The following is a 27311-nucleotide window of genomic DNA, read 5'->3' on the forward strand; positions in this document are numbered from 1 at the left end:
AAAGAGCATTGCATTTGCATAAGCTTTATCTGCTAGCTTACACACTGCAAAATCAATCCTTTTTAATTTGACTGTCGGTTTTATCTGGGCTTGTGCTGAAGGCAAGTTCTAAACCATGCAAGCACTTGCAACAGCAAGCAGTTTTATGGCTTCTAGTAAATACTGCGTAATTCAATAGCTTGAATAGCATAAATCCTGAACTCGCAGAAAAGATTCACAGAGAACGACTGTGCTCACAGACATGCTGTTGAGCTCCAGATGTGTAGGGGTAAAAATAGCATTGCCTATAACAAATAGCAAATGCAGGATGTCTTCTTTTAGTCAGGTATGTGTGTACCTCTTCATTACAATATTAAATTCTTCATTGCAATAACTTGACTGTACGCAAGTAACAATGGGGAAAAAAATAAATAAATAAAATGGCACATATTCAAGATATGAAATAAGTTGAAAAAGTAAGAGGCTTCTATTATTTATACAGAATGAAACATTGTTTGTGTTTTTCCCCCACAAAACTAAACACTTCATTTTTGTGTGGCAGTATACAATTATTCAATGTGTTTCTAAAGAATAAAGAACAGTTGTTTAGTTTCCTATATCTAGTCTAAAAACAAACTTGAAAAATATTCAAGATGACAATTTTGTACCTCTTTTTTTCAAATGAAAAAGACAGGATTATAGTGCGTACATATGTAAATATATAATTTAGTACATTCATTCATAAACATAACTCCGTTCATTGTACTGTATGTATATTAATAACATGTTCACAAAAATAAATAAAAAATGATTTGGGGCCAGGGTTTATAATCTTGTCACTGACTGTTGCTAATCAAGCCAGTAATGCATGCCAAAAGACAGATATAGGCAAAAATCCAAGTGGCAGTAACCTCGTATACCTAGTGGATGTTTCAACTGAAATGTGCTGTGCTTCTCCTGTGTTCAGCTGCAGCAGTATTGAAGACCAGATTTAAATGGTACTCTACTCTGCTGTTTGTGACATGAAGGCATATTCAAGCAGATCTTACCAAAGGAGGAGGGCATTTCATGTACTGCGTAAGACCAGTAAATACTCAGGAGCATGTCTAGCTATCAGGGCGAAGGACAGACAGATGCTTTGATACGGTTTTAGCAGCGTGCACCACTCAGTCTTCATGGCAGTGTAAGTCGTTTGGTTTTCCCACCTGCCAGTGTGGCAAAAAATAAAAACATTCCTTTTCCAAATGATTTTATTTACAATAACTTATTTTTATCTTCGCTAAGGCTCCTGCACACCTCATTCAGTACTGCTTCTCATGTCCATTTTCACCATTATAATACGTATTAAAAAGGGAATTTAACATTTCAACCCCTCGCAACCCAGTTCTTCAGTATTCAGTATTCCTCCGGTCCGAGCAAGGCCACCAGTGCAGTACCAAGTAAACGTCCTCTCAGCACTGCTCTTCTCCCAGAGACTCTGTGTTGTCGCTCTGATCCATCGGAGCCGGCGGGGAGCGCATTTTCCCACGACTGCTCCCATGGCTGCTTCCGTGACTTGTGTAAACATCTACAGAGCTGGAAATGGACTGGACGGACCTGTCACGGAAGTAATGGAAGGCCTCTGGGTCCAGAAAGGTTTGCTCCTCACGCAGGCCTTGTTCAAATAGCTTCCGTTTGTGCCGGAACTCGATCACCGTTTTTGTGTAGGAGTTGAGAGTGGTTACAGAGGCAGCCATGCAACAGGTAAATGAGCCCCAGGCCATACTGTGGAACATACACATGAAAAAATGTTAATGAGATTTTACTATCTGTTTATTTCTTATATTCTTTTTTTTTTACCATAGCACATTGTCAAATAATGTAAAAACACACACACACACGTGTTCAATCTGGACTCTGACTAGATCATGCAAGGACATTCACCTATTGACTTGTTCGGCATTGGTGGGAATGCCCACAAAAACGTCCTATCTGTTTATGCCGTGGGGGAAAACAAACCATTCAAATTAACGTGCAGAGACCTTGTTTACTTGATTTTTCTTTAATATTTGTGAAGATTTCGATAGATTTTTGCTTTGTCTAATGCTGAAAATTTGCCGTGTGGCATTCTGTACCTCTAATAAGTAACAAAAAACTGATCTGAAGATGTATGACTGATAAACAGACAAACTGAGCAGGCAGCACAGATAGGCTACACTACTCTGCAGTGATCTGTCATTAGTCCTGTCCCCCAGCACAGCTTACAGTAACACTCCTTTGCATCACAATCAAATAAATCTCACTCCCTGATATTTTGTGATTTCATAATCTATTAAAAGTTGTAGTTTAACTAGAAACCAATAACCATGTTTTTTTTCGTATTTTATATTCATATCTTCATGTTATATATTTATTTTACAGCATGTATTTGATTAGGCAGCCGCAGCACACACCACACAGATGCGCATTTCAAGGCACTTCAGTGGACCTGTTTAGTCATTTTTACAAATATTTGTAATATATCAATAATAAAGTACGAAAGGCTTTTACTCAAGTCTTTATAACTTTATTAAAATTAAGCAAAACAAAATGTCAAATGTTTACTTTTCACAAGCTGTCTCGTTCTCGTTTAGGCTTGTAGTAAGGCTCTTGCTCCATTAGGTAACAGAAAATGTCATAAAACGACACTTTTGTTCATTCCGTTGGGTCGTTTGTCCAGTCACAGATACCGCACGGACATTTCAATCTAATACGGCTCAGTTTTTATTCATATGTTGCACTGTCAAGCAGCAGAAATGATTTTATGTAGGCCATTCTGAGTCTACACCATGCTTTTCCCATAAGGGGGAAAGGACTGTTTTCCACCACGCCGACTCCGCCCACACAGCTATGACGCGACACCAAACAAGTCAATGTGCTTAGTTTTGCTGTGTGCTTTGGGTCATTGTCATTTTGGAAGTTAAACCTTTTCCCATTGACAACTTTCTGGAAGATTCAGCAGATTTTACTCTAGAATTTGATGGTATTTTAAACCCATCCATTTTTCTTTCTGTCCTGACAAGTGCTGCAGTCCCTGCTGCAGAGAAACACCCCCAGAACAGGATATTAGCACCTCCATGTTCCACTGTAGGAATGCTGTTATTTGCAATGGTGAGCTGTTTTGGATTTCCGTCAGACAAATCTTTTGGTGTTGAGGCCAAATAATTACATTTTAGACTCATCTGCCTCAGAATCTTCAAGGTATGTTTTGGGAAAGCTCAGTCTGACTGCATGTGGCCTTTCTTGAGGAGCGGCTTTTTTCTTGAAACCCTCCCAGACAAGCCACATTTCTGGCATGCAAAGGATAAAGGTCTTAACTTTGTATTAGGTCGAAAATTTGTTTACAGTAACTTAGAAAAGCCCAGCACAAAGCAAGGAAGCATTGGTTACCGCTCTTTGACTATTTTGGAGCACTCAAATTGAGTTACAGCACTCTGCTTTTGTTTAGCTGTTTGTCAATATGTTACAATAAGTTACAGTGCCAGCCTGGAATTTTACTGTATTCTGTCTTTATTTTACTGTTCATTAAAATCTACTCTGTTTAAATTATGATGTAACCTGTGTACTTTCATACATGTCACTGAACCACTTCATTAGTAGTGATGGGAAGTTCGATTCTTTTCCGCGAACCGGTTCTTTCGGACGGTTCGATTCAATAAACCGGTTGAAAAAACCGGTTCATCGGTTCTTTCACGCTCGACGTAATGACATCATTGGCGATGACGTAATGGCGTCACGTCTATCAAACATTCAAATATATAAAGTCAGGCGTGTTTGTTCATTATCTGGCTCGGCTGGGTGTTCATCTTCAGTTCGGTCTTCACAGCATTTCATTCAGTGTACTGTTTGAGTAAATGAATTACCCCGGGATATTGGTTTATTCTGACTCAGAGGGAGTGTCAGTCATGTTAAAAAAGTTAACAGCTTAAGTAATTTGTGGATTTATGCTTATTGGAGACGTGAACCATTTAAAACGATTCAGTTCGATTTGGTGAACTGGTTCAACCGGTTCACTAAGAAGAACCGGTTAAATTGAACGATTCGTTCACGAATCGGCCATCACTATTCATTAGACAAACTAAGATGGATCACGATAGTGTTGTCACGGTACCAACATTTTGTGTGAAAATCCACGGTTCTCGATACCGATTTCGGTTCCAAAGCAAAACACAAAAATATTCTAATTAACAAAAGAAAAAAAAATTTATCACTAAAAATAAAACCAATGGCATTCTTTATACATATTTATAATTATGTTTAAAGTTTTTCTACAAGTAATATACTTAAGAAAAACAGTAAACATGTTTAACCCAATTTTTTTTTTTATTTTAATTAATGAAATGTAGATAAATAAAGGGGATTTGCTATTAAAATTTAACTTGGAAGAAATATTGTGTGATTTATTTCTTTAAAAATAAGTTTTATTAATTTTTTCAGCAGTAGTAGCAGTATCACATACATTCTACTAAATAATAGTATCATTTCTAGCACAATGCCTTTCTGTAAAAATGAAAATAAAAATAAAAACTTTTATTTTGACACTGGTTTTACTACGACACACGATTCAACGTATGTAGTAATCAAACCCGCACGTATCTTCCGTTCTTCCGTTCATAAAACGGAGGTAAGGTGGAGGATAAACTGAAGTTTTACGGGTTTGGAACGACATGAGGGTGAGTTATTAATGACATAATTTTGAATTTTGGGTGAACTAACCCTTTATGAATAACCAGAAGCAGAAACACAGTCATACACTTCAGAAAGAACACGAAAACAATTAATTATTTTAACAAATTCGTAAAAAAAAAAAAACATAATTTCATTCCAGAATGAGACACTAATAATAAGGACAATGAATACCTAATATGCATATAGTAATGCATAATATTACTTGATTGAGATTTTAGGTTTTTCTGAAATAATTATTTTCTTGCTATAAACTTTTTGCCATGTCCAATCATTATCTATGTTCTGAAAACAAGTTTTATCTTTATTTGCATTTATCTGGAGTACAAAAGTTGCATTACTCAATAAGTGTCCAATCAAAAACCATGAGAGTTCAGTATTTGTACGTGTAAACTGGGGAAATTAAACCTTGAAGCTAAAACTTCAATTACTCTTTCATTTTCAGGATCTTACCATACAGCAAGATTGTAAAGATAGAACAGAAATAGAGGGGGAGGGGAAAAAACAAACAAGAAATTGGCCAGATGGCAAGAGGACAAATGAAGCAATTTTGGCCTAGACTAATGGATGCCAGGCAAACATCTGTGGTAATTCAGCCAATGTAAATACCATATTCATGCCTGTCAGAACCCCAATGCATGTCTCTTACATCTAAGTGCCAAAATTAAACAAATAATTTGCTGGGAGATCCAGAAGAGCCATTCCTTCTCTGGTCCAACAGACAGGCATGGTCCCAAAAAAATTAACTGTGCAGTACAGCTGACACACAACATAAAGCACCAATGATAAAGATTCTATTTACCGTAAGACTTTTTACATTTTTATAAAGGCAGTTAAATCACTTCTAACTTTATATTTCAGTAACTGGATTTTTACCAAGAGGCACGCTTGGTCACGGTCTACTGATACCACTTTTGTATCAAATTTAGCAATCAAACCGTTTGGAATCCAATCCAGGTTTTTAACCTGCAATATCTTTCTTCTTTCTATCCTTATTCACAGGAATAAATTACATATTAAATATATTCCAATAGAAAACAGGTATAATTGTAATAATATTTCATATTATAACAGTTTTTATTGTATTTTGAACAAATACATGCAGCCTTGGTGAGTGGACACTTCTTTCATAAATAAATAAATAAATATATATATTTGGGTCAATGTGGCCTCACAGTACAGACAGAAACTGAGGGAACCATTCTGAAGGTTATGTTATGTTGTCAGTTCTGTTGGAAAGAGAGCACTTATATTAGAGAAAGTGAAACTGAAATGAGAAGGGTCTGCAAGAGCCAGACTCATTTGTCGCAGAATGAGGACCACACACGCACATTTGTGACTTCTGAGAATGCCTTGCCTCTTTGCCTTTGTCAGTTAAATAACACAGGATGAAAGTAAAAGCACCAAGTACTACGATGGGACTTGGAGCTACTGCTCTAGAGAAATCCATTCAATTACTGATCAGGAACTACTAAGGGTGAAAATATACAGTTTCAAAATATATAGAGTTTAGTCATGAATCAGATGTCGCTGCTTTTCACCACCTGAGCAAGAACAAATGTAAAGTGAATTTTCAATAAAACATCCACATTCAAACCTATCACATCTGACTTCAAATGACTCAAAATACGGAGTTTTGGATTATGGTGCTCTTTTGTTTCAATTCAATGTCCTTTCTGAATATAAGCATTATTTTTTTAATCATTATTTCCATCAAGTTTAGGCTGTTGATGCAAATGTGATTGGAAGTATCAAAGACGCTTACCAGAAAGACCAGCCATAGTCCCATGTGTGAGGCCTCCAGTCCTCTGGTCCCAAACTGACTGTGATCTGGAAAACTTGTGTGTACATCATATGAGCCACCATTCCTAGAAGACCTGGTGAGGAATTCACACACGCAATTGGTAATTTCTCATACCGTTGTAGCTCATTGGATAGAAATTATTTTGTCATTATTTACTCATCCTCATGTCGTTCCAAACCTGTTTGACTTACTTTTTTTTTTACTGGGGAACATTGCACAGCAGTCAGCTTCTGAACTTCTGAGACTGACTTCCCATTCCTGACTCAATTATCCAGTATGGAAATGAACTATGAGAACGTTTAAAAAAAAATCCCCTTTTGTTTTCCACAGAAAAGCAGCATGGATTTGAAATGAGGGTGAGTAAATTAGGACCAGTTTATGGACGTGTTTGTATATTTATGGAACTGCGTACACAATCATAAAGATGATATGAGCACTTACAATACAGATTTACAGATTTTCTCTCTGACAAACACTGTTATTAACTTTTGATCCTTTGGATTACAATATAAAATCCCAGCATTATGTGCAGGTAGAACCTGTTCACAATCACAAACAGTAGGATCAGTGTGTCTCGTGTATCTATGGTCAAGGGCTCAGAAACATCACTGTTGAGGGATGAATAATGTGTTAACTGTAAATCCTAACTTGCATAACATTTGCTTTTTTATTGTTACTTTAAATACAACTTGTTACTCTACTGACAAATATATCACTCTGTTAAATAATTATTATTCTTTTTCTTTTAACATAATTTCCTCTATTTTCCTTTAATTTTTTCAACTGGTTGTGCCTGATAGCTCAGATTTTACGTCAAATTATTTGTTGAGAGCAACAAAAATGCTTTTCAAATTAATTGAAAGTCATCTATATAAATTAGTTTTTACTTTTTAATGTAACATTAGTCATATTTTCTGGTGGCTTAAATAGGTTTGTTCATGGTGTTTGAGGATTTAGGGTCTACCATACAGCTGTCCATTTTGGCATGTGCCTAATCTGTGATGGATAAATTTGCACAAAATTTTTAAAATAGTTTGAATAGACTGACAGACTGTGATGTCTACAACTAAAGATATGGGAATATTTTTTTTCTTCTTTTGAAAATTTGAAAAACTATTTAATTTATCGTAACTTGTGTTTAACCTCTGTCAGCTATCCATGCGAAGACTTATCTCTGGATGGGTGATTTCTCTCTCTCTCTCTCTCTCTCTCTCAGCTGCAGTTGGAATTAAAAAGCATTAAGGCCCCAAATGAACAAGACTGTTGGGTATTCAGCAAATCAAATAATCAGAAATTCAAAAAGCAGCAGCTGTTCTGGCTTTCTAAATGCTGAGGTTTACCCATGATGCACTAGACTGCAGAGGGAGAGAGAGATGTAGTCCGGGGAGACCTCTGTTTTCTCCACATCAATTCGTTCTCAGTGTGTCTCAAATGTGAATTTAACGGATTCCACTGAATCTTAAAAGAACAGTTACATTAACAACAAATTGTACATTTGTATATCAAGTGGCTTGTTGTAGGTTATTCTGCTCATAAAGTATTATTCTAGTTATAACAAATAACAATCAATCAATTATCGTCGCTGTCAGGCGGAAACTTCCTATGTCCAAATTTTGTAAATGTCATAGTTTTTCATAAATCTATGCTATTGGTCAGTCCCCACATGGGTATGCTAATTTTACAAATTATTAACCAATCTAAAGTCTTAACAATAGCTTGAGAGCAAATCTCGTAACTCCATGGGACACTTGAACTGTCTGAGAAGTCTCGTAACTCTCTTCTTCAACTCTCTTCTTCTTCTGAGAAGCCTCTTCTTCACACGGCGGGAGCTTCGCAGCATAATCAAGACTGAGAGTCGCAACGAATCCTCGTCGAGCAACACATCCTCTTGAGGTAAATGTCCTCAAAACAATGGTTATTCATTGTTCAGTTATATGAATTATATAATAAAAGTTTATTTATATTATATAAAACAGTTTATATATATTATATATATAACAGTTTTATCTCAAAGTAATAGTAGTGCTGAGGTGTCATGTGTCATTTCTGAGGATGCTAGATTTTTCTTTCTGCTAGATCTAGCATTGGATGGTAGTTATCTTGTTGATTGAAATCTTCCATGGTTTTGTTTCCGATGAGGATAATGAATTTAATGCACAAAAATTCATGCCGTTGACATAGTTAGCCACTATGCATAGGTTTTGTCATCATGTTTGGTGAGATAGCTAACATGATTTTCGTGGGGGCTTAAAAATAAAATACTGACCCCCACTAGTTCTGGCGCTCATCTGAGGATTGGAACTTAGTGCAAAACAGTCCTCTGCAATGCGGACTAAACCCTGTGCATTGCAGATAAAACAGATTGTAGCTTACAATGTCAAGGCTTGCCGTCAAGTTCAACAAGTAGCAATTTAAGCAAGCTAGCTGGCTTCTTGCCTCGTTATCATACGTAAACATATTGTATAATTTAGGGAAACGATCATTTGACATTTATTATTATTTTTTTTTTTTTTTTTGCAGCAACCATGTCTGTGTCCTTAGAAGAACTCACCACCTGAAGATCAAAGAGCTGAAATTCAAACACCTTCAAGACCTGAAGGAAGTCATCCCAAAGGACTTTCACAGCTTTTATTACAATTTACTTCACTAGCTTAATATGAGATGCAGTGTTAACACAGTCAATATGATGGCAATGTTATCTATGTTACACTATGATATCAGTTATTGAGGTATTTCAAATATCCAGGCTTATTATGCATGTGCATTTTTCACTTATAGCTCTCAAGCCTTTACAGTAGAGTTTAGGAAGATGTATGTAACCACAGTCGTTAGCTTTTGTTAACTATTGAAGCCTTTTCTCTTGTCAAAAGGTTCACGCAATCGCCAATTTTGCGTGCAGATTAATTTCTGCCTATTAGACAGCCAAGTCAGTTTATCGTTTTATTTTGGTATTGCATCATTCATAGCTCTAACATTTAAAATAGAGTTTAGGAAGATGTCTCTAACCACAATCATTGTCTTTGATTAGCTCGTAAAGTCTGAAAGTCTCCTGTCAAAAGGCTCAAAGTGACTACAAACTTTCAAAACTGCTTGCAGCAGCAACGTCTATGTCCATATCATTCTTATCAATGAGAGCGTAAACTCGTATCTCCCTGCTCCCAAGTCATAAAACTTGTATCTCCGATAAAACATGATTTTGGGGAAATGTTGTGTTAATGTTGGTATACAACAGTATATGATAGCAATATAAGTTATAATGCCAACTTTAACAATACAATTTTGAATATCTAAAAAGAATATGCAGTTTTTTTTTTTTTTTTTTCTTAAAAGTTATGGTTTTGGAGATGCGAGGATTCTGCCCGACAGCGATGATAGGTAATATTATATGTAATATCAATTAAGAAATCTCCCAGCACTATTACCGAATCACTAACTTGAAAATGGCCAATTCTGAATGACTACTGAAGTTCTGCAGGGATTTACAGATCCCTGCAGAACAAGCCCAAAACTTTCTATTGTCACCATCATTTGTGACTGTGGTCAGACCGAACAGACGTCTTTGTATGGGGCATTAATGTAATGAAGTAATGCACAATTAGTTTCTCTAAGTGTGAGGTGGGGAGAAGGGTGGAGGCCTACCTGACAGCACAGTGAAGACTGCGGCGAAGGCGTTCAGTTTGAGTCCATCGATCACGCTACTGGAGTGAAAAAGCTCCAGACACATCAGACTGAAGCCAACGAGCAACAGCATGATGTATAGCACCTCAGACACAACTGACAGCCAAAGGACACCTGCAACGCACACACAAACACACACTGGTGAGCAAAGTGCTCTGCTGTTGCTCCATAATTCTCTCTGTCGCTTTTATTCACACTGTCAGATTTGAGTGTGAAATTAACCACTTGTCCATTGCATTTAAAATGGACATGCAATGGAAACATTTTTGCATAGTCGTTCTTCATTACACTGAAGTTCAGTTGGCAATAAGCAGATGTGTGTTTTGAGTACCGTAAGGTCACTTAGAGATAAGAGCATCCATCTCTTATAACTGCTCCATAAACAGACAGACTACAAATCTAATTTAAATCTGAAAATAAAGGTTTAACATTATGCAAAATGTTAAACCATGAAATATTATGCACTATTTCTAGGCAACTAATCAAATAAGCTAAGTTGTAAAATTTATCATATTACTCTTTATACAGATGGTCAGATGTACAATCAGCTCAAATAATGCTGGAGAATATGATTGTCACATTTTACACAAACCTGTGGAGTTCATGCAGCTTGAGTTCAGTACTGTTTGAGGTCAGTAAGATTTGTAAATGTTTTTGAAAGTAGTCTCTTATGCTCACCAAGGCTACATGTATTTGATAAAAAATAAAAATAAAAACACTGTAAGATTGTGAAATATTATTACAATTCAAAATTTTTATGATAATATATTTTAATATATTTTACTGCAAAAAGCAAAAAAGAAGAAGCATTTGGACTCTGTAATGGTGTTGAATACTCAGAAAAGGAGTAAAGAAATGCATAAACATTCCTGAGTAATTACTAGAAGTTAACTTTCTCCAATCTGAAAAGCAATGCTGCCCTTGTGTTTTAAATCACCTGTTGGCGATGACATATGGATATGACATGCTTTACACTAACTCAAACATACCATGTTCAGTCTGCACCAAAGTCCTGGCCTGAAGACACCTACTGTACATGCCAATATTCAGTCATAGTCATAGCGCCACCAGGTGGCAGCAGGAAATTTGGCACATATACAAATGACTTTGACATATTCTTCCTATATTTACCACTTTAAAAGCATACCCACTGTTCACTGTTTTCCTAAAGATACAGAGTGGTGGTGTGCCCGGGTGCCAGGACCCTTTCAATGCTGCTTGCAGCTTTAATTTTATTTATAAACGTATTTTTGAGAGATTAGGGAAACATCTAACTGTATCCATCAGACGAACTCCAGGGTGTTTCCATAACAGCAATCAGCTCCTTCTAATTAGTAGAATTCCCATTCACCTCAGCGTTTCCTCAAAGGAGATCTCTGTAGAGATATGGGGTTGTTTTGGTTGGAGAACATAACATTATTTTGCTTGCTTTGAACAATTCAGGGTTTATTTTACAGTCTAGTGTGCTGCAACACCAGTGATACCAATTATCCACAGTGAAATCTGGCTTCATTTGGGGTTTCTCAATGCATTATGTTTCCCTAACATGTGCTGAATAAAATATGATGGACATTGAGAGAGAAAAGCAGGTGGTGAGTGTTTAAAGCATCTTAACCTAAAATATGATGGCATTATACAATATTATTTTCTGTTTGTCTTCAAGAGTTCAAACAAAATGTGGTACCTTTGAAAGGCCGCCCAACATTTTTCACAGGCAACTATAAACAATGTGTCAATTTTCTCTGGGACTCCTTGAGGCAGTCCCAGAGAAAAACACTGTTTGAGGGCTTGATTTTGTCTGAGCTGTGGCGTCACTGAGAGAGGATAGAGATAGAAGCACTAAATCTTGTGTCGGCCAGACCTGAGCATTTTTGGTAGACATAAAATTAATTTCTCATTCTAATGTTTGCACAAACATTTTTTCAAACAAGCTTCTGTACAAGACAACACTTAGATAGAAGGGTGAATCTGAAAACACTTCAATCAAAATGCACTACCATCACTCTTCGGCTGATTCCACAAATATCAACACCTTTGTAACAAATGTGATTATCACTGGAGACCTTGAGAGTGAGTCATGACTTAAAAGATAAAAAACAGGGTCTAAAGAGAACAGAGAATGGTGTAGTTTGCCTTGCAAATGTTCTCCCCTGAAACCATGGCAGATGTCATTTGCAAGCAAAATTCATTTTCCTTTTTGATTGCGGAGTATCATCTTCAGATTTGTTCAAGGCGAGATGTATAATGCAGTAGGCCCCTGAACAAAAAAATAAAAAATATTCTAAATGATATTTCCCCTGTGAAGGCTTTGTCACCTCAAAGAAAACATCAAGAATAAAGCATGCCATTAAAATGATTTTAGTAAAGGAATGCATTAAGTTATCAATGTTCACACTCTTACTGTTTATTTTGTATGTTAACAGTGGACACACAAGTTGCACATTAGAATAGTTTTTACAGTGTCACATATCATATTATGTATTGTTTAAAAGCATTCTGTGAAGGAAATGTCATTTTTACTAAATATTTTGTGTTTAGGCTGATTGAAAATTATGCACTGAAAATAATCTATTCACAAGTGATATTTTCTTTGTCTTTTCTTTGTTTGAGATCAAGTGAAAACCTGATTTATTATGGATTTCCAAAATCTTGGCCTGGGACAAGAATAATAGTATAAATTATACATAAAAGGTATTTGAAAAGAATGAAAAAGGTTTCCCCAGTTTAAATGTGACCTTTATAGAAAAACAATGTTGAAATATGTACAAATGAACCAGTCACATAAAAGTGGCTGCTGGAGAAACACCCTCACCCACTACTAAAGAGTGATATTGCAGCACAGTCTTTTATTTATTTATTTATACACACTTTTTAGTCATAGAACAGTGGAAAGAAGTAAAGGAATAATGGAGAAGGGGAAAGGATCCAAGAAATCTCTTAACTCCAATAATAATAAAAAATTTAATCACAGCTTCCCTTACCAAAAAGTAGCAGTGGTGGACGAAGTACACAAGTCAAGTACTTGAGTAAAAGTACAGATACATATAATAAAATATTACTCCAGTAAGAGTAAAAGTACTCCTTTTTCAATCTTACTCAAGTGAAAGTACAAAAGTACTCGATTTTTTATGTACTTAAGTAAAAAATTACTGAAAGATAGATGTTTGCAATTTTATATAGGCTACTTAATTTAATTTTATATTAGCACATATTCTTTTTATAATCCTACTGCTCAAAATACCCGGGGTTTTTTCCAAAATAACCACTATATGGAGTCAAGATATATTTTTGTTGTTGATATGGACTACGCTGATGAGAGTGATGTTAACTGTGAAGCTTACACTGTGATGTACCTGAGAGAAAACAGAGATGACCATCTGATTTTCACCAGTAAGAACAAAGTATTTTAAAGTTTGTTGTTTTACAGAACATCAAAGTTACAGTACAGACCAAAAGTTTGGACACACCTTCTCATTCAAAGAGTTTTCTTTATTTTCATGACTATGAAAATTGTAGAGTCACACTGAAGGCATCAAGGGCTATTTGACCAAGAAGGAGAGTGATGGGGTGCTGCTCCAGATGACCTGGCCTCCACAGTCACCGGACCTGAACCCAATCCAGATGGTTTAGGGGTGAGCTGGACCGCAGACAGAAGGCAAAAGGGACAAAAAGTGCTAAGCATCTCTCAGGGAACTCCTTCAAGACTGTTGGAAGAGCATTTCAGGTGACTACCTCTTGAAGCTCATCAAGAGAATGCCAAGAGTGTGCAAAGCAGGAATCAAAGCAAAAGGTGGCTACTTTGAATAACCTACAATATGACATATTTTCAGTTGTTTCACACTTTTTTGTTATGTATATAATTCCACATGTGTTAATTCATAGTTTTGATGCCTTCGGTGTGAATCTACAATTTTCATAGTCATGAAAATAAAGAAAACTCTTTGAATGAGAAGGTGTGTCCAAACTTTTGGTCTGTACTGTAACTTTATATATGACATGATAATAAGGCCTGAAGTTAGGAAGAACATTAAGGAAAATATAATTATATTTTCATAATGATTTTTTCTTTCTCAAACCTTGTCTGTGGTTTAAAAACACCCCTGGCCAAACGGGGTGCATCTCTTCCCACTGATAATTACTGTAGTTACCATGTTCTGAACATCACATCCTTTCTTTTCTACCCAGGTGTAATCTACACACACACACACACACACACACACACATATATATATATATATATATATATATATATATATATATATATATATATATATATATATATATAGGTGGTTGAATAAAAATATTTGGACATTATTTATAAAAATTTAAAATCTTAGCTAGACACTTAGCATCAGTTAACAATATTTACTTATTTTCAGTACGGTTATGAATAAACATTTATGTCTGTCTACTCTTCTAGTTAATCCAAACAATATACATATGTATAACGTTACTGTTGATAAACAATATAAAAACAGACGTCACATAGGACATTTTAATAAAACTGTTTAACATCAGGGCAGCGGGGAATTTGAACGTCCATGAGTTATTGTATTTAATCTGTGTTATTTAAAGTTTTTTTTTTTTTACCTAAAATTGATGCGTCTGCACTCGAGCATTTCAGTGGGCTTAAACAGAACACTCTTTACAACGGATTTAGTTCCCAAACAACTGACAATTTTGACCTAAATATGATTTTCAGTTACAATTATGAATCCTAAATTTCGACATTAATTACTTACTTTTAGCAACATCAGACGCACGCACGCTCACAAGATCTCCCGGTTCTTACTTCTGGAGACTCGCACTAAACGGTTCAATTGAATCAGTGAGTGGTCGACTCCAGAACAGCTGCAATCGGATCATTCTAATTCGTAAACGAATCATTTGGTGCGATTCGCGATTCGATTTAAAAGTTTATTTTGAAAAGACTCAGTTCGTTCATGATGAATCAGACTTCTGCGTGTCGGAGCACGTGATATATTATAGGGAGTAACGATATGTTTTATGAAATGTAGTGAAGTAAAAAGTACGATTTTATGCTTTGGAATGTAGTGAAGTAAAAGTAAAAGTCACTCAAAATAAAACTACTCCAGTAAAGTACAGATACTTGAAAAATGTACTTAAGTACAGTAACGAAGTAAAGCTACTCCGTTACTGTCCACCACTGAAAAGTAGTATACTTCAAGTTTATTTTACTAACTATATTTAAGTAAAGTTCAAGTATTTTTTAAGTATACTTTATGTATACTTAAATCAAGTATACAATTATCAGTGTTCTAGAAGTATACTTGTAAGTGTACTGTTTCAGTACTCCTTGGGACTAAATTGGCCCAAATTCTAGTATATAAGAGTATACTTTTAGCTATACTTTTAAGTATAACAGTAGTAAACTTTAAGTAGACAACTAGTTTGTAGTTTGTACTGCGATTATACTAAAAGTGAACTTTTATGTAAACTAATAGTTTACTAATTAAATACATTGTACATCTTGAAGTATAGTCTCAGTAAACTAATTGTTTAATAGTTTTACACTGCAAGTATACTCAAAAGTTTTCTTTAAGTGTACTTTACATCGAACTTTAAGTATACTACTATGTCACTATTTAGGTTTGACTTTGTATATATTTTGTTAAATGAATATCTGAACATACAAAATATCTTATTCTAGCTTCATGCATTCTTTTTAAAAACACTTTAATGTGGGTAAGTTTCATTAAAAATAAATAGCATTTTTAACAAAAAGCTGAAAAGCTGTAATTATTACCTCTTCATTGGTCAACATTTTATTCCATGAAGTCACAGATTTGATGCTGTTTCATGTCAGATGATAGTGTTAGATTACATGTTACTATCTTTTGTTTCTTTTTCTTCTTCACTTGTTTTTTTTTAAATTCTGTACAGAAGATGTGTATTAGCGCCCTCTACCGTATAACAATGAAAACACAGATTCTAGGAGCACAAGTATAGCTAAAATATATTTAGACATTTTTTATATATATAACCCATACAGCAAGCAGTGTCGGCCCAGAGCTGGCCCGAATGGATTTCACGTGGGCCAGATGTGGACCGGATCTGGGCCAACACTATATTGCTGTCTGGGTAAAAGGAAAGTATACTTAAATGTAAGTAAATGCTTTAAGTATAATTCTGAGGAGTACATAAAGCCCATTTCTGAGAAGTACATAAAAAAGTAAACTTTAAGCATACTTTCCTATTTTTAGATTAAAATAATTATACTAATAGCACACTTGAATAAACTTCTTTTTCGTAAGGGTTGCCATACTTAAAGTGTATTAAACCTGTATTGGCCTGGAGAATGTGAACATTCACTCATACATGCATACATCAGCTAACGTACCATATATGTAGCATGCATCAAATAAAAAAGCAGGGATGCTCCAAGGCAGACATAAGAGATCTGTCATTTGTAAGTTTCGGTGTGTGCTGTCGAACACGGCTGAATGGCACTTTAATGACATCCATTACTCACCTCTCTCAGATGCTGGGGCCAGATCAATAAAACTCCTGCATTTCTCACCTGGAAAGAAACAAGACGACCGAAGAGTTAACATCTGTGCTCTACACGCTCTTTTTTCGTACTGAAATTCAGGGGGCTCAGCTTTACAGTGCTGTTTTCCAGTGATAAGACAGCTTTAGCAGTCTGCTTTCCCTTGGATCAATCCATCACTTCAGTTTTTGTCTAAAGACAGGACTCTACATTTACTTACTGTTGTATTAAATCAATATCACATGCAAACTCCCTTTATAATCTTTAAAAGCTGTAACTCACCTTAATTCATCACAATCTCATAAAGTTCCATAATAATAAACAAAGCTCTCTCCACTGCACAATGAATCTCATATTTACATCACGTTTACACACTATATAAAACTACATAAAGCACTGTTGTGTTCCTTAAGCTAGTTCACACTACATGACTTATTGGCAGTGTTGGGGAGTAACTACATGTAAGGGCTATTTAATTTAATTACCAAGGGTTCACACAAAACAAGGGGATTCTGCTTTTAGTTATATTGCCGCACGCAGTTGGAATCATTTTCCAGAAGAGATCAGATGTGCTTAAACAATAGTCACATTTAAATGCAGACTCAAAACCCATCTGTTCAGCTGTGCATTTATTGAATGAATATGTGTATGTAATATGCTATATAAATAAACTTGCCTTGCCTTGCCTTACAAAATAAATGTAACTGTAATCCGTAATCATTCAGGCTTGGCTACAACACACTCAAAAGTGTTGACTTTTTCTTCACCAAAAAAAGTACATACATTAAGGACCTAGTATAAGTAGGCACATTGGGATGCAGATACAGTACACACTACAGGAGCTGACATCAACTCTGTCACCCAACGATTCTATCCTGTCCCCAAAACATGTTTTGTCACGAAAATACATGTGAGAAGTTGAATGGGAATGATGCTAAACAACAAGTGAAACAGGAGTTGTTTATTTTAAAATTAACATTGGTAAGAAATTAGTGCTGCAAGCTGTTTGGGCAATGAAAAAAATTGCTCCATTTCTTGTGTCCAAACTTCTCTTAAAGCCGTGTGTTGCTGTTTTTCTTCCGCTGACCTCAAACGACCTAAACCCATGCCTAGCTCTCTCATCACTGGCTGATACCACGTGATGTCGAGTTGGCATGCTAGATATTTGTTTGGCGTCAGCAAGGCATTGATGATGCGTCAACGAGTCTCTATGATGCATCGTTAAGTAATTCACACATAGTAGATCACCCCCTCATTTCCCCACGATAACAGTCCAACCTTCTGGAGAGCTCATTACCTTGCAAATCGGACTTAAAATCCTGTAATGTTAAATAGGCATTAGTGTTATTTCGTGTTATTAGAAGTTATTTCGGTGTCTGTCAGATGTTTTTGATTGTGATACACACACATACTCACTCACTCATTTATTTAATTATTAATTTATTTATTCACACTGCTTAAAGTAGTGTTAAATTGATAGTATACAGCATGCTTTTCATGTAACTAATCACCAGTGATCCTATAAATCTGTAGAGAGTCTGTACTTTCCTCGATAAAACAAGTAAACCAAAATAACTGTTGTAATTAAGATTGTCCTGTGTCTTTGGGCTAGAACAGAGTTTTTGGTGCATTCTCTCAAATAGGACTTTTAATTAAACTGGTGAGGATAATTTGAGACTTGAGGCAATTTCTTCATAAAACTTCAGTATGCAACAGCAAGTTTTAATAATAATCTTGCCAGCGGATGGGATAAAAGAAGATGCTTAGCTTTGCCAAAAGGACAGAGGTCAAATAGAAGTGAGAGATGATCCAAAGTAACATTATAATGTGAAGACAACAACATATTAAAGTATGCAAAGAAAACATTTCAAACTATTTAATGTGGAATTATTGTGTTTATCATATTTCTATTTTCCGTGTCTATTTATGGCTCAAATTTCTCTTACAGTGTGGCCAAATAATGTTCAAATAATGTAATAAATATATTGGCACTACTGCGTAAGTCTGCAGACACAACACTCATAATTTCAGGCTTGTCAGACTCAACAAAACTTTATGTACTGCATTGTCTACATTACAGATCCCACAAACTTTTCAATGCTTTAATACCTTAAGAAATCAAGTTTTAAAGTAGCATTTAAAAACTTGACTAAAGCAGCTCATATGAATTGCACTAAATTGATAAATTGCACTGCCAAACAGCCAGAAAGAATGAGATTTTTGAATGTTCAATCTGAAATCAAAAGAAATGATATACCACTTGTGGGTCCTTACAGAAACATACCCTCTATTGACAGAAGAAGTAAAGAAAAAATCAAACAGAGTGTGATTGATCACATATTAGGGTGCCACTGAACATGCTAGGGAGTCATATTCTGGATTTCATATTCTGGACCTTCTAAGTGCACTTCTTTTCTCATTGCAGATTAGTGGCCCATGGTAACCTCTCCTCAGTTTTAATAAGGAATCTCACTGCCCCGGGAGAAATACATTTATATCAATAACATGGAATGTCTACCATGATTCATTTTAGTCCCTTTTTGGATACAGACTCATTAGTAAACTGGTCACTCACACATTTGAATAGAGCTATTTTAAATCTTAAAAAGAAAAGCTGCCATTTTAAAGTTATTCAAGAAATCGATATGCTTTTACAATTTAAATACTTTCTTAGGCACAATGTGATGCAATTGTATCACATACATATTGAGAAGAATAAGCAGTTCATTTCCCAATGCCTACCCAGCAGGAACCAGAATGACATGGGCTGACTCATTCATTATGGATATAAAAGCTCTAATCATCTTCATTCAGTTAATTCCTGTTCTTCCAATATTCCATAGGAATAAAGACCCCTGGCTTTTGATAGACCTGTAATGAGTTTAATCTGCTATCTGAGGTTGGTGGAGGGTAATTGCACTGGTAATGAGAGTGAATGATTTGATGGCCATTAGCATTTTCATGTGGTACTGTGATCAGGCAATGGCAAAGAGAAGAGATCTTTAAGTATGATTTATTAATCAGCACGCTATGTTTTCAGCCCTCTATGAATTTGGCTGTGCACTCCACCATGACAACTATCAAATTCTAGGACATTTTAGTCACTTTATAAATCTTTGCAGTTATTGATGCCTCTGCAATATAGGCATTTAAACTGCTTCTGTATTTACAAAAAAAAGGGTTCAAAACATCACCAAGATGTTAAGTATAAATGCAACTGACAACTGACCAGTTGTCCAAACCATCTTGACTTTGGTTTACTATCTTGATTTCTTCTACTCATGCCCCGATGAGTCTGTAAGATGACATTGCATGCACAAATGTTATAGGTTTAGAATATTATGTTAATGATTAGAATAAATCATTGCACGAAGATTGTGTGGATGTGTGATGAGCTTTCAGCACAAAGCTTGTCTGACACCGTTGTCAGATTAATCATAAATCCCATTGATCACTAGATAGAAGAGAATGTCAACAGCAATGCTGACCAAAATAGAAAAGAAGAAGAAAAAAAACCTCATTAAGTCACATAGCTTAATCCTCATCAGAGTAACACACATTGGCCTTCACTCGCTCCCTTGACAAATTCTGTTGGATTAAATTGAATGCAATACTAAACTTTCTGTCTATGTCTGTATGGAAGACATTATGTCAGTGGGTCTGTGAGACCAGTGAACTGATCACATACAACTTTGAACCTGGTAACCTGGATTTATCTGTTGACCTTGTAGTGCATAGTGTCATAATGAAATGATCTACAGAATTAACCTTTGACTTATTTTTTTTTTCTTGTCAAACTTTGCTTTGACCTAAACACCAAAAGATTAAAATAGTATGGTTTTTGTAAGCAATACAATTATTTTAAAGTCCATTCCGCATGTTCTTTTGGAAAACAGAGTGGGGTGTTTTTTTTTTTTTTTTACATGTTACTAGTACATACTATATTTACTAGTTAAAGATTTCTTCACTTCTTTTTTCACTATAGTTTATTTGGATATTAAAGCAACCGTTTTAAAGATTATTCTGAAAACCGATTTAATTAAACGTGTAGAAGCAAAAGACACAGTGACATTTTCCTTTCATATTCTATTCCTTTTGCAGGATAATATATTGATGTATGTTTGCTAGCCAATAATTCACAATGATATAACATAAAATTTGTGACAAAACAAAAAAACTAACCTGATTAAAAAAATAAAAATAAAAAACATTTAAGAGAGAGTATCCTTTAAAAATATGAGGCTATCCATGTGCTACTTATTTTACTGTGTTCCCTGGGGAATGTGGTTATCTAATGGTGCCTTTACCAACTTCCTTAAAACTCAATCCTGACAGATGTTTCCAAAGCTGCTGGCACACAGTCATTCCACTCAAATCCATTGCGCAACACATTCACACTGCTTTACACACGACCTGTTGAAGTTTTCCCCACAGTGCAAGAATCCTCTATATAATTTAATTATATACAATTTGATAATGTTAATGAATGCTAATGGACATTAATTGACAGATATAGCCTACTGATATACAGATATACTCTTAATGAACAGCACAATTAGAAGTTTTAATTGTGAGAATTTATCCCCAAAGTGTTACCAACGTTCATATACATTTTTTAATGTAAATCAAAAAGCCTCGGTAGCGTGAAGTAGATAGCACGTAATAACTGCACTCTTTAATTTACAGTTTTTTATGGATTCATTTAAAAGTATAGAGGACAAAATGAGAATGTTATATCAAAGTTTGAGACATAAACAGACCCCCCCCCCCCAAAAAAAAAAAAACATAATTTCAGACAAATAAGCAATAAAATCTATCGAGTCTCACTGAACGCCCTTCACTTTCAAATTTGAAATGTAACGGATTTAACGAACTCTCACCTCCTCCATGGATATTCTCCTCACACGAGTACCAGATCCCCGTGTGAAAATGCCTAAAGAGAAATCGGTCGTCACCAGTTTCCCAGCTATAGTAAACTTTACTCGGGTCTGTCTCGTTCACCCCATAGTCAATACAGTTATGCCGTCTTTCCTTACTGCAGTTGGGTTTGGGGACCCTCTGAGTCCCTTCGCACCAGTAGGTCGTGATAAACGCCGTCGTTGAGAATAAAAGTGCTAGAAGATTTAACCCCACAGACAGCAGAGCACGGCATTTTCGAGTGGTCTTCATAGTCCTGTAAGAAGTGGCTCACACACTTGAAAAACCTTGACTGGAGCGAGGAAAGCGCAGCGGTTGCGCTGACCTCACCTCTGCTCACCGGCCCGAAGAGACAGTGACAGGTGTGATCTTCACACATATGAAATCAGCGTCACTCCTCCGGTGCTCGCAGGTGGATCCATTCGCGTGGAGACAGACGTGACTCGAGTAAGAAAGACCTCTGAGGCATCTTTGAGACAAGCAGTCACGCTGCCAACTGTTGTGACTCTCTCTCTCTCTCGCTCTCTCCCTCTTCGTGCGCGTCTCTCTTTCATATTATTTATTTCATTCTTGCTCTGCTGTCTTGTAGGCTGCAGATGTGAAACTGTTTTTAGAAAACCTACTGGGATCATCAGTCTATTTTGTAAAAGTAATTTTTGCTCAATGACGTCAGTGTACGAATTATACAAATACTTGAGTTTTTATTTTTTTTCCCCCTAGGACTTAATTTTAGTAGGCTTATTTTTTATTAATTAATTAATTAATTAATTTATATATATATATATATATATATATATATATATATATATATATATATATATATATATATATTTTTTTTTTTTTTTTTTTTTTTTTTTTTTTTTTCGTTTTTGGGTGGATCAAGCAAAGTTAGCCAAACCTCATTAAAAGCCGTTTTTACTCACAGCAAATTGCATAAAAATTACAGACACCGGAACTGGATTCGGAGTTATAATGACATTCTGTATTTTAGGAAAGCACCATTCACACATCAATTTCAAAATACTGGTAAATTCTGTGACATCATGTACTATAAACAGTGCTTTAAGTGGGCCGGTACGCACCGGTACTCAGTACCGCCACTTCCAAATATAGCTCTTGAGCGTACCGCCACCTCTCCGTGCGCCCAGAACGTGCTTTTAGCGTACCGGTACGCTTTGGACATCTGTTTTAATAGAGGATTTAATCTTTTACCTGCACTGCCGATGTAATACAAGCTTCCTAATTCATCCCACCGAGAGCAGAAAGTACACACCCATTGACCCTTAATTTATACAAGAGAATAGCGCATGCGTCGCTTTCCCCACTGTTCAGTGTCAACAACTCAACGTGGCCGGAGAAAGAGTGTAAAACTTGTTATGAGTGTAAACTCAGTTCGATTAAAAATCAAACACAGTTAACATCACTTAACATGTTCTCTTGGCTGCAGACTCTGAATACTGTAAGAACAAGACCAGAATCAGATGATTTACTGACTGACACCTCACCAAGTCTGAATGATATCACTGCAGGTCAGACTCAACCTAATGAAGTAATGCAGCTCTTTCAGGTAGGGTGACCAGACGTACCGAAAAATTCGGGACAGCCCCGAAATCTAAACTGTTGTCCCGACTCCCGAATCTGGCCCTAATTGTCCCGAAAATTATACTAAAGCAAAATCTTTAGTATTTATTGTCTGATGAACATTAAAAACTGTCTGCGGAGGTCGAGTCGTCCTGCAGCCAGCCCCCTCCGGCTGCTCATTGGCTGCAGCATCTTTTTTCTAAGTTCTAAAAAAAATACCGTAGGCGGCTAGGCACAAATTTAGATATTCATTTATCTAATTAATCTATAGCCTATGCACAAAGACAATATGATCTTTTTGTCCCCTTTTTGTTTTAAAGCTTGATGAAGAGAGCGCAAGTTGCTGCAGCTGCGAGGAGGACAGTGCTGCACGCGTACAGGAGTGATTGACAGTTAATTTAATAAAATAAGCTATAATAGAGTACCGGCATCTCTTTTGGGCCACTTAAAGCAATGACTATAAATAACATTTAAACACATGCGCATATAGTTTGTAAACATGGAAGGGTAAACGTGGTCAGTGTTTTTGTTGTTTTAATTTTTGTGTCAAACATTCACATTTTTTGCAGCGCTTTTTGCCCAGAGACATTGCAATAAACAAATAAAACTGAACTACAGTGCAGGGTAATTGGATCATCTGAGTCAGAATGTTATGTTTGGCCCAAAGTAGACGTTTTACGTCAGTGCATCCTGAATTTGAACAGTATGCTCTCACACTAATCTCATTCTGCATTCACACTTCACTCAGAGTGCATTACCGGTAATTTACTAGTAGGCCTAACATCTCAAACCAGTAAATTCCTGGAACAAATTAACCTGGTGTTTTTTAAAAGATCCTGTTGACACATGATCTCTTAATGGTAATTTACCAGTAAAGACTTAATGCGTGAAAGGGACTAAACACTGTAAATTCAGATTTTATATGTCATGCGAAAATCTAAGCGCTAGAGCGGTATACATACTGTAGTACTTTTGGTATGGTTACCTCCAAGCGAATGTGACTTTTGTAACACACACACACACACACGCATGCACGCACGCACACACACACACACACTTTTATTTAATCTCATACAGTTGCATACAGAGATAACATTTTTAAGAACTTAAATTAGATTATAGATTTCTGTGTTGGAGGGGGGGACTCTTCTTATCATAATCATGGACACCTTTATTTATCATTGATCCTGATAACATTAGCCCTGTTAAGCATTCAGTATTTGTTGCTATTTGGCTCTTTTCTCTAAACTTAATTTTATGGGCATTTTATATCCCCTTTTAGAGCTCTGAATGTATGAATGCTTTACTGAATTAGTGTGTATAGAGCAAAATCAGCTTTTATTGATTTAAACACAGACTTCTGTCTCAGACAGACCACTCACAGCCAGAACTCATCATCACATATCATTTTATGGTTCCTCCTTAATCAATAAAATGGTGTATGAGTTGCACTCCGCTAAAGGGTGAAATATCTCTCAGGGTTCAGGCTTGTTGTATTGTAAACAATATATCTTAGCATTATTTAATTTATACAACAGGATTCAAATTTCTTGTCTGAAAATAAACGGTGACTCTGTAAATACCCAGTGCTTTGTATTTATTGTTAGAGCTGCCATGGTGGTAATAAAACAGTTTGTATTTTAAAGCTTGTAAACTTATTTTATCATGTCAAGGGATCAGCTGCCACAGCATGCTAAATGCATGTTTTTTATTTGGTTTGTGTTCGATGAATGCAAGGGTTAGAGCTTCTTATATGGCCTTCTCCATTAGGATGGAGAGCATGGCCCAGCTGTCAGCTAATGTTTTCTTCGTGGCAGGAGGTTACAAAGCCTGACCCTGTTTTGTAGTCAGCTTGACATTCCTGAAAGAATTCTCATCATAATGAAATACCATTTCTACCTCAAACACATTTAGCAGAAGCCTTGAAATACATATTTCTATCATCTTACACAAGCATACCTTAATCAATGGAATACAACAATACACTGTGTGTCTGTCTTGAGATTTCTGAGCACAAAAAGCTAATTCTTGCCATTGTTTATTTTACCATATTTATTTATCATTTATCCCTATGCTGAGATGAGATGGGGAAAAAACAAAGACTGCCTTTTTGATAAGCCATTGCAAACTGAGCTTAACACGCTGACAAACAGGCAGGTGGTAGCGTCACTTCTCCGGCTGTCAATTCAAATTCAATTTTGCTCAGTCATGCCTTCAGATCACACTTAAACACACTCAACAAACAAGATCTGCAGTAGCAACGGATGCTTTGCTCTGACATTGACATCCGCCATTCTGAACATAGAGCTTAACAGACAGATTTGACTTGTTTTCTGAACCATTTTGGTCAGATGATGGTTGCTGGCTTAATAAAAACAGACCGTGTCTTTTTTCTTTGTCTTTTTTCTTTCTTTTCCCTCCATTGTGATTCTAAGTTAATATTGCTGCAAACCTTACTGTCTGGACTGCAATATTATGTGATATTATGAGCAGTCCATTTCACCACCAGTCCTTTCCAAAAAACTCATGCCTCTATTTGTGCACAACGGCCAATGAAATGCTGGGAAAGTAATCTAGGAATCCATTCCACAGTCAGGAGTCATTTTCAAAATACCATTTTCATCAAAATTTGTATGGCATAAACTGGGGAAGTCCATTATTTTGAGAGGTTAATGATATTTATGCAAATTGCAAGGTGATGGATTTGGACAAATGGATGATAACCAGGGCTGTGTCTAGAGGCCTGTCATTCCCATTTCAGTAGAAACCCGTACAAGATTTTCCCCAGTAATATTTTTTATTTCAGAAGTTTAACAAGCAGATTTATTATATTTTGTCCTGTTTAACTAGGTTTAAGTCTTAATTGTGCATTCTCTATGTGTTATGTATTCAGGGGTAGGCTCATTCATATTCTGTTCATACAAATGCAGACTGTCTCCCCAGGTAATTCCCAGAATTGCCGTGATTAAACTAATAGCATGATCAGACGGCTCTTTTCCTCCTCTCATCTCCTCGTTCCTGACCATTAATGCATTAACGACTCTTGAACTCAGACATAAACTGTTAAGTTCACTCTGTGAATCTCTATTGATTTCCAAAATACAGTTTTGATGAGGTTAGTGTACATATTTCTGGATGATTGTCTTTATGAGTGAGCATTCATTCAACTGATTTATTCAAAACACTGATTCGAGACAAAGTGACAGTCATTGAATCATTCACTGACTCCCTCAAAGCATTGATTCATATATGAACAATTCAGTTTGGTTTTGCTGGAAAAAAAAAAACACACAGTAACTGTCAATATTGTATACGAATGCAAGTTTATAATGTGCCATAATACTGTTAAGATCAGACTAAGATTCAAAACTCTTATTGTTTTTTGTTGTTGTTTTTCCGTTTGTGTTTAGGAGTAATATTGTCTATCCTGCATCGTCTGTATGAAGGCATGCTTTGATGCAATCTGATGTAACAAAGATGTCATTTTTGCAGCTAGTTTCAATAATTGAGCTTTTTTTTTTTCTGAACAGTGTGGAAGGAAGTTTTGAGTCCTAAAATCCGCAGTATATCCTCAGACTATATAAAACTAATTACAAAAGTTTAAGGAAAATTTGACATGACATGTTTTGACCATGACTGGACTAACTAGATTTGCTCTGATATTAGAGTTGGTTAGTGCCTGAACGGTGGGTTTTTAATCTGCCATGAGAACAGCTGTTAGCCTGTCTTATCTCATAACCTCTGAAGGGGCAGAGAAAAATGTACTGACAGATGTTTATGTGTCATCTTTACGCCTCTACAGATGCCCAAATTTAACGGTTCAAATTCATGTCCTCTCTTCCGCCTGTTTTATAATAAAAATTTTACGTTATTTTATTAAAACTGTTCAATCTTTATTAAAACAAATCTAAACAAACAAATATATATATATATATATATAAAGAAAATGTATTGGTCGGAATAGCAGCCATATGGTGAGAAAGATCAGACTATAACATTATTTAAGAACCTACTGCCACGGATGGACCAGGAATCTGTAGACCTAGTTATGAAGACTGCAAACAAAGAATTGCTTGCCCCTTATATTTCTATTTTAAAGTATCTGTGAACGTCGAATGTTATGAGCATGATGACTCA

At 35.9% G+C, this 27311-nt stretch overlaps 1 protein-coding gene across 1 annotated transcript; it reads right to left on the reverse strand.

Moving 5' to 3' along the window:
• Positions 1–228: 228 nt before the first annotated feature.
• On the reverse strand, positions 229–22045 carry LOC127948859 (germ cell-specific gene 1-like protein). The gene is made up of 5 exons (XM_052545652.1): positions 21557–22045; positions 16659–16706; positions 10127–10279; positions 6449–6560; positions 229–1743 (listed from the first exon to the last, which is right to left on the reverse strand). The coding sequence occupies exons 1-5, from the start codon at positions 21843–21845 to the stop codon at positions 1431–1433; spliced, it is 915 nt and encodes a 304-aa protein (XP_052401612.1). The 5' UTR covers positions 21846–22045; the 3' UTR covers positions 229–1430.
• Positions 22046–27311: the final 5266 nt, after the last annotated feature.

Source organism: Carassius gibelio, chromosome A3 (assembly GCF_023724105.1).
Source record: "Carassius gibelio isolate Cgi1373 ecotype wild population from Czech Republic chromosome A3, carGib1.2-hapl.c, whole genome shotgun sequence".
NCBI classification, from domain to species: Eukaryota; Metazoa; Chordata; class Actinopteri; order Cypriniformes; family Cyprinidae; genus Carassius; species Carassius gibelio.

Coding starts and splice junctions, on each gene's coding strand:
- LOC127948859 (XM_052545652.1), bottom strand. CDS start 21,845: ATGAAGACCACTCGAAAATGCCGTGCTCTGCTGTCTGTGGGGTTAAAT. Junction 10,280..16,658: donor GGCCCCAGCATCTGAGAGAG/GTGAGTAATGGA, acceptor TGTGCGTTGCAG/GTGTCCTTTGGCTGTCAGTT. Junction 1,744..6,448: donor GACTATGGCTGGTCTTTCTG/GTAAGCGTCTTT, acceptor TATGTTCCACAG/TATGGCCTGGGGCTCATTTA.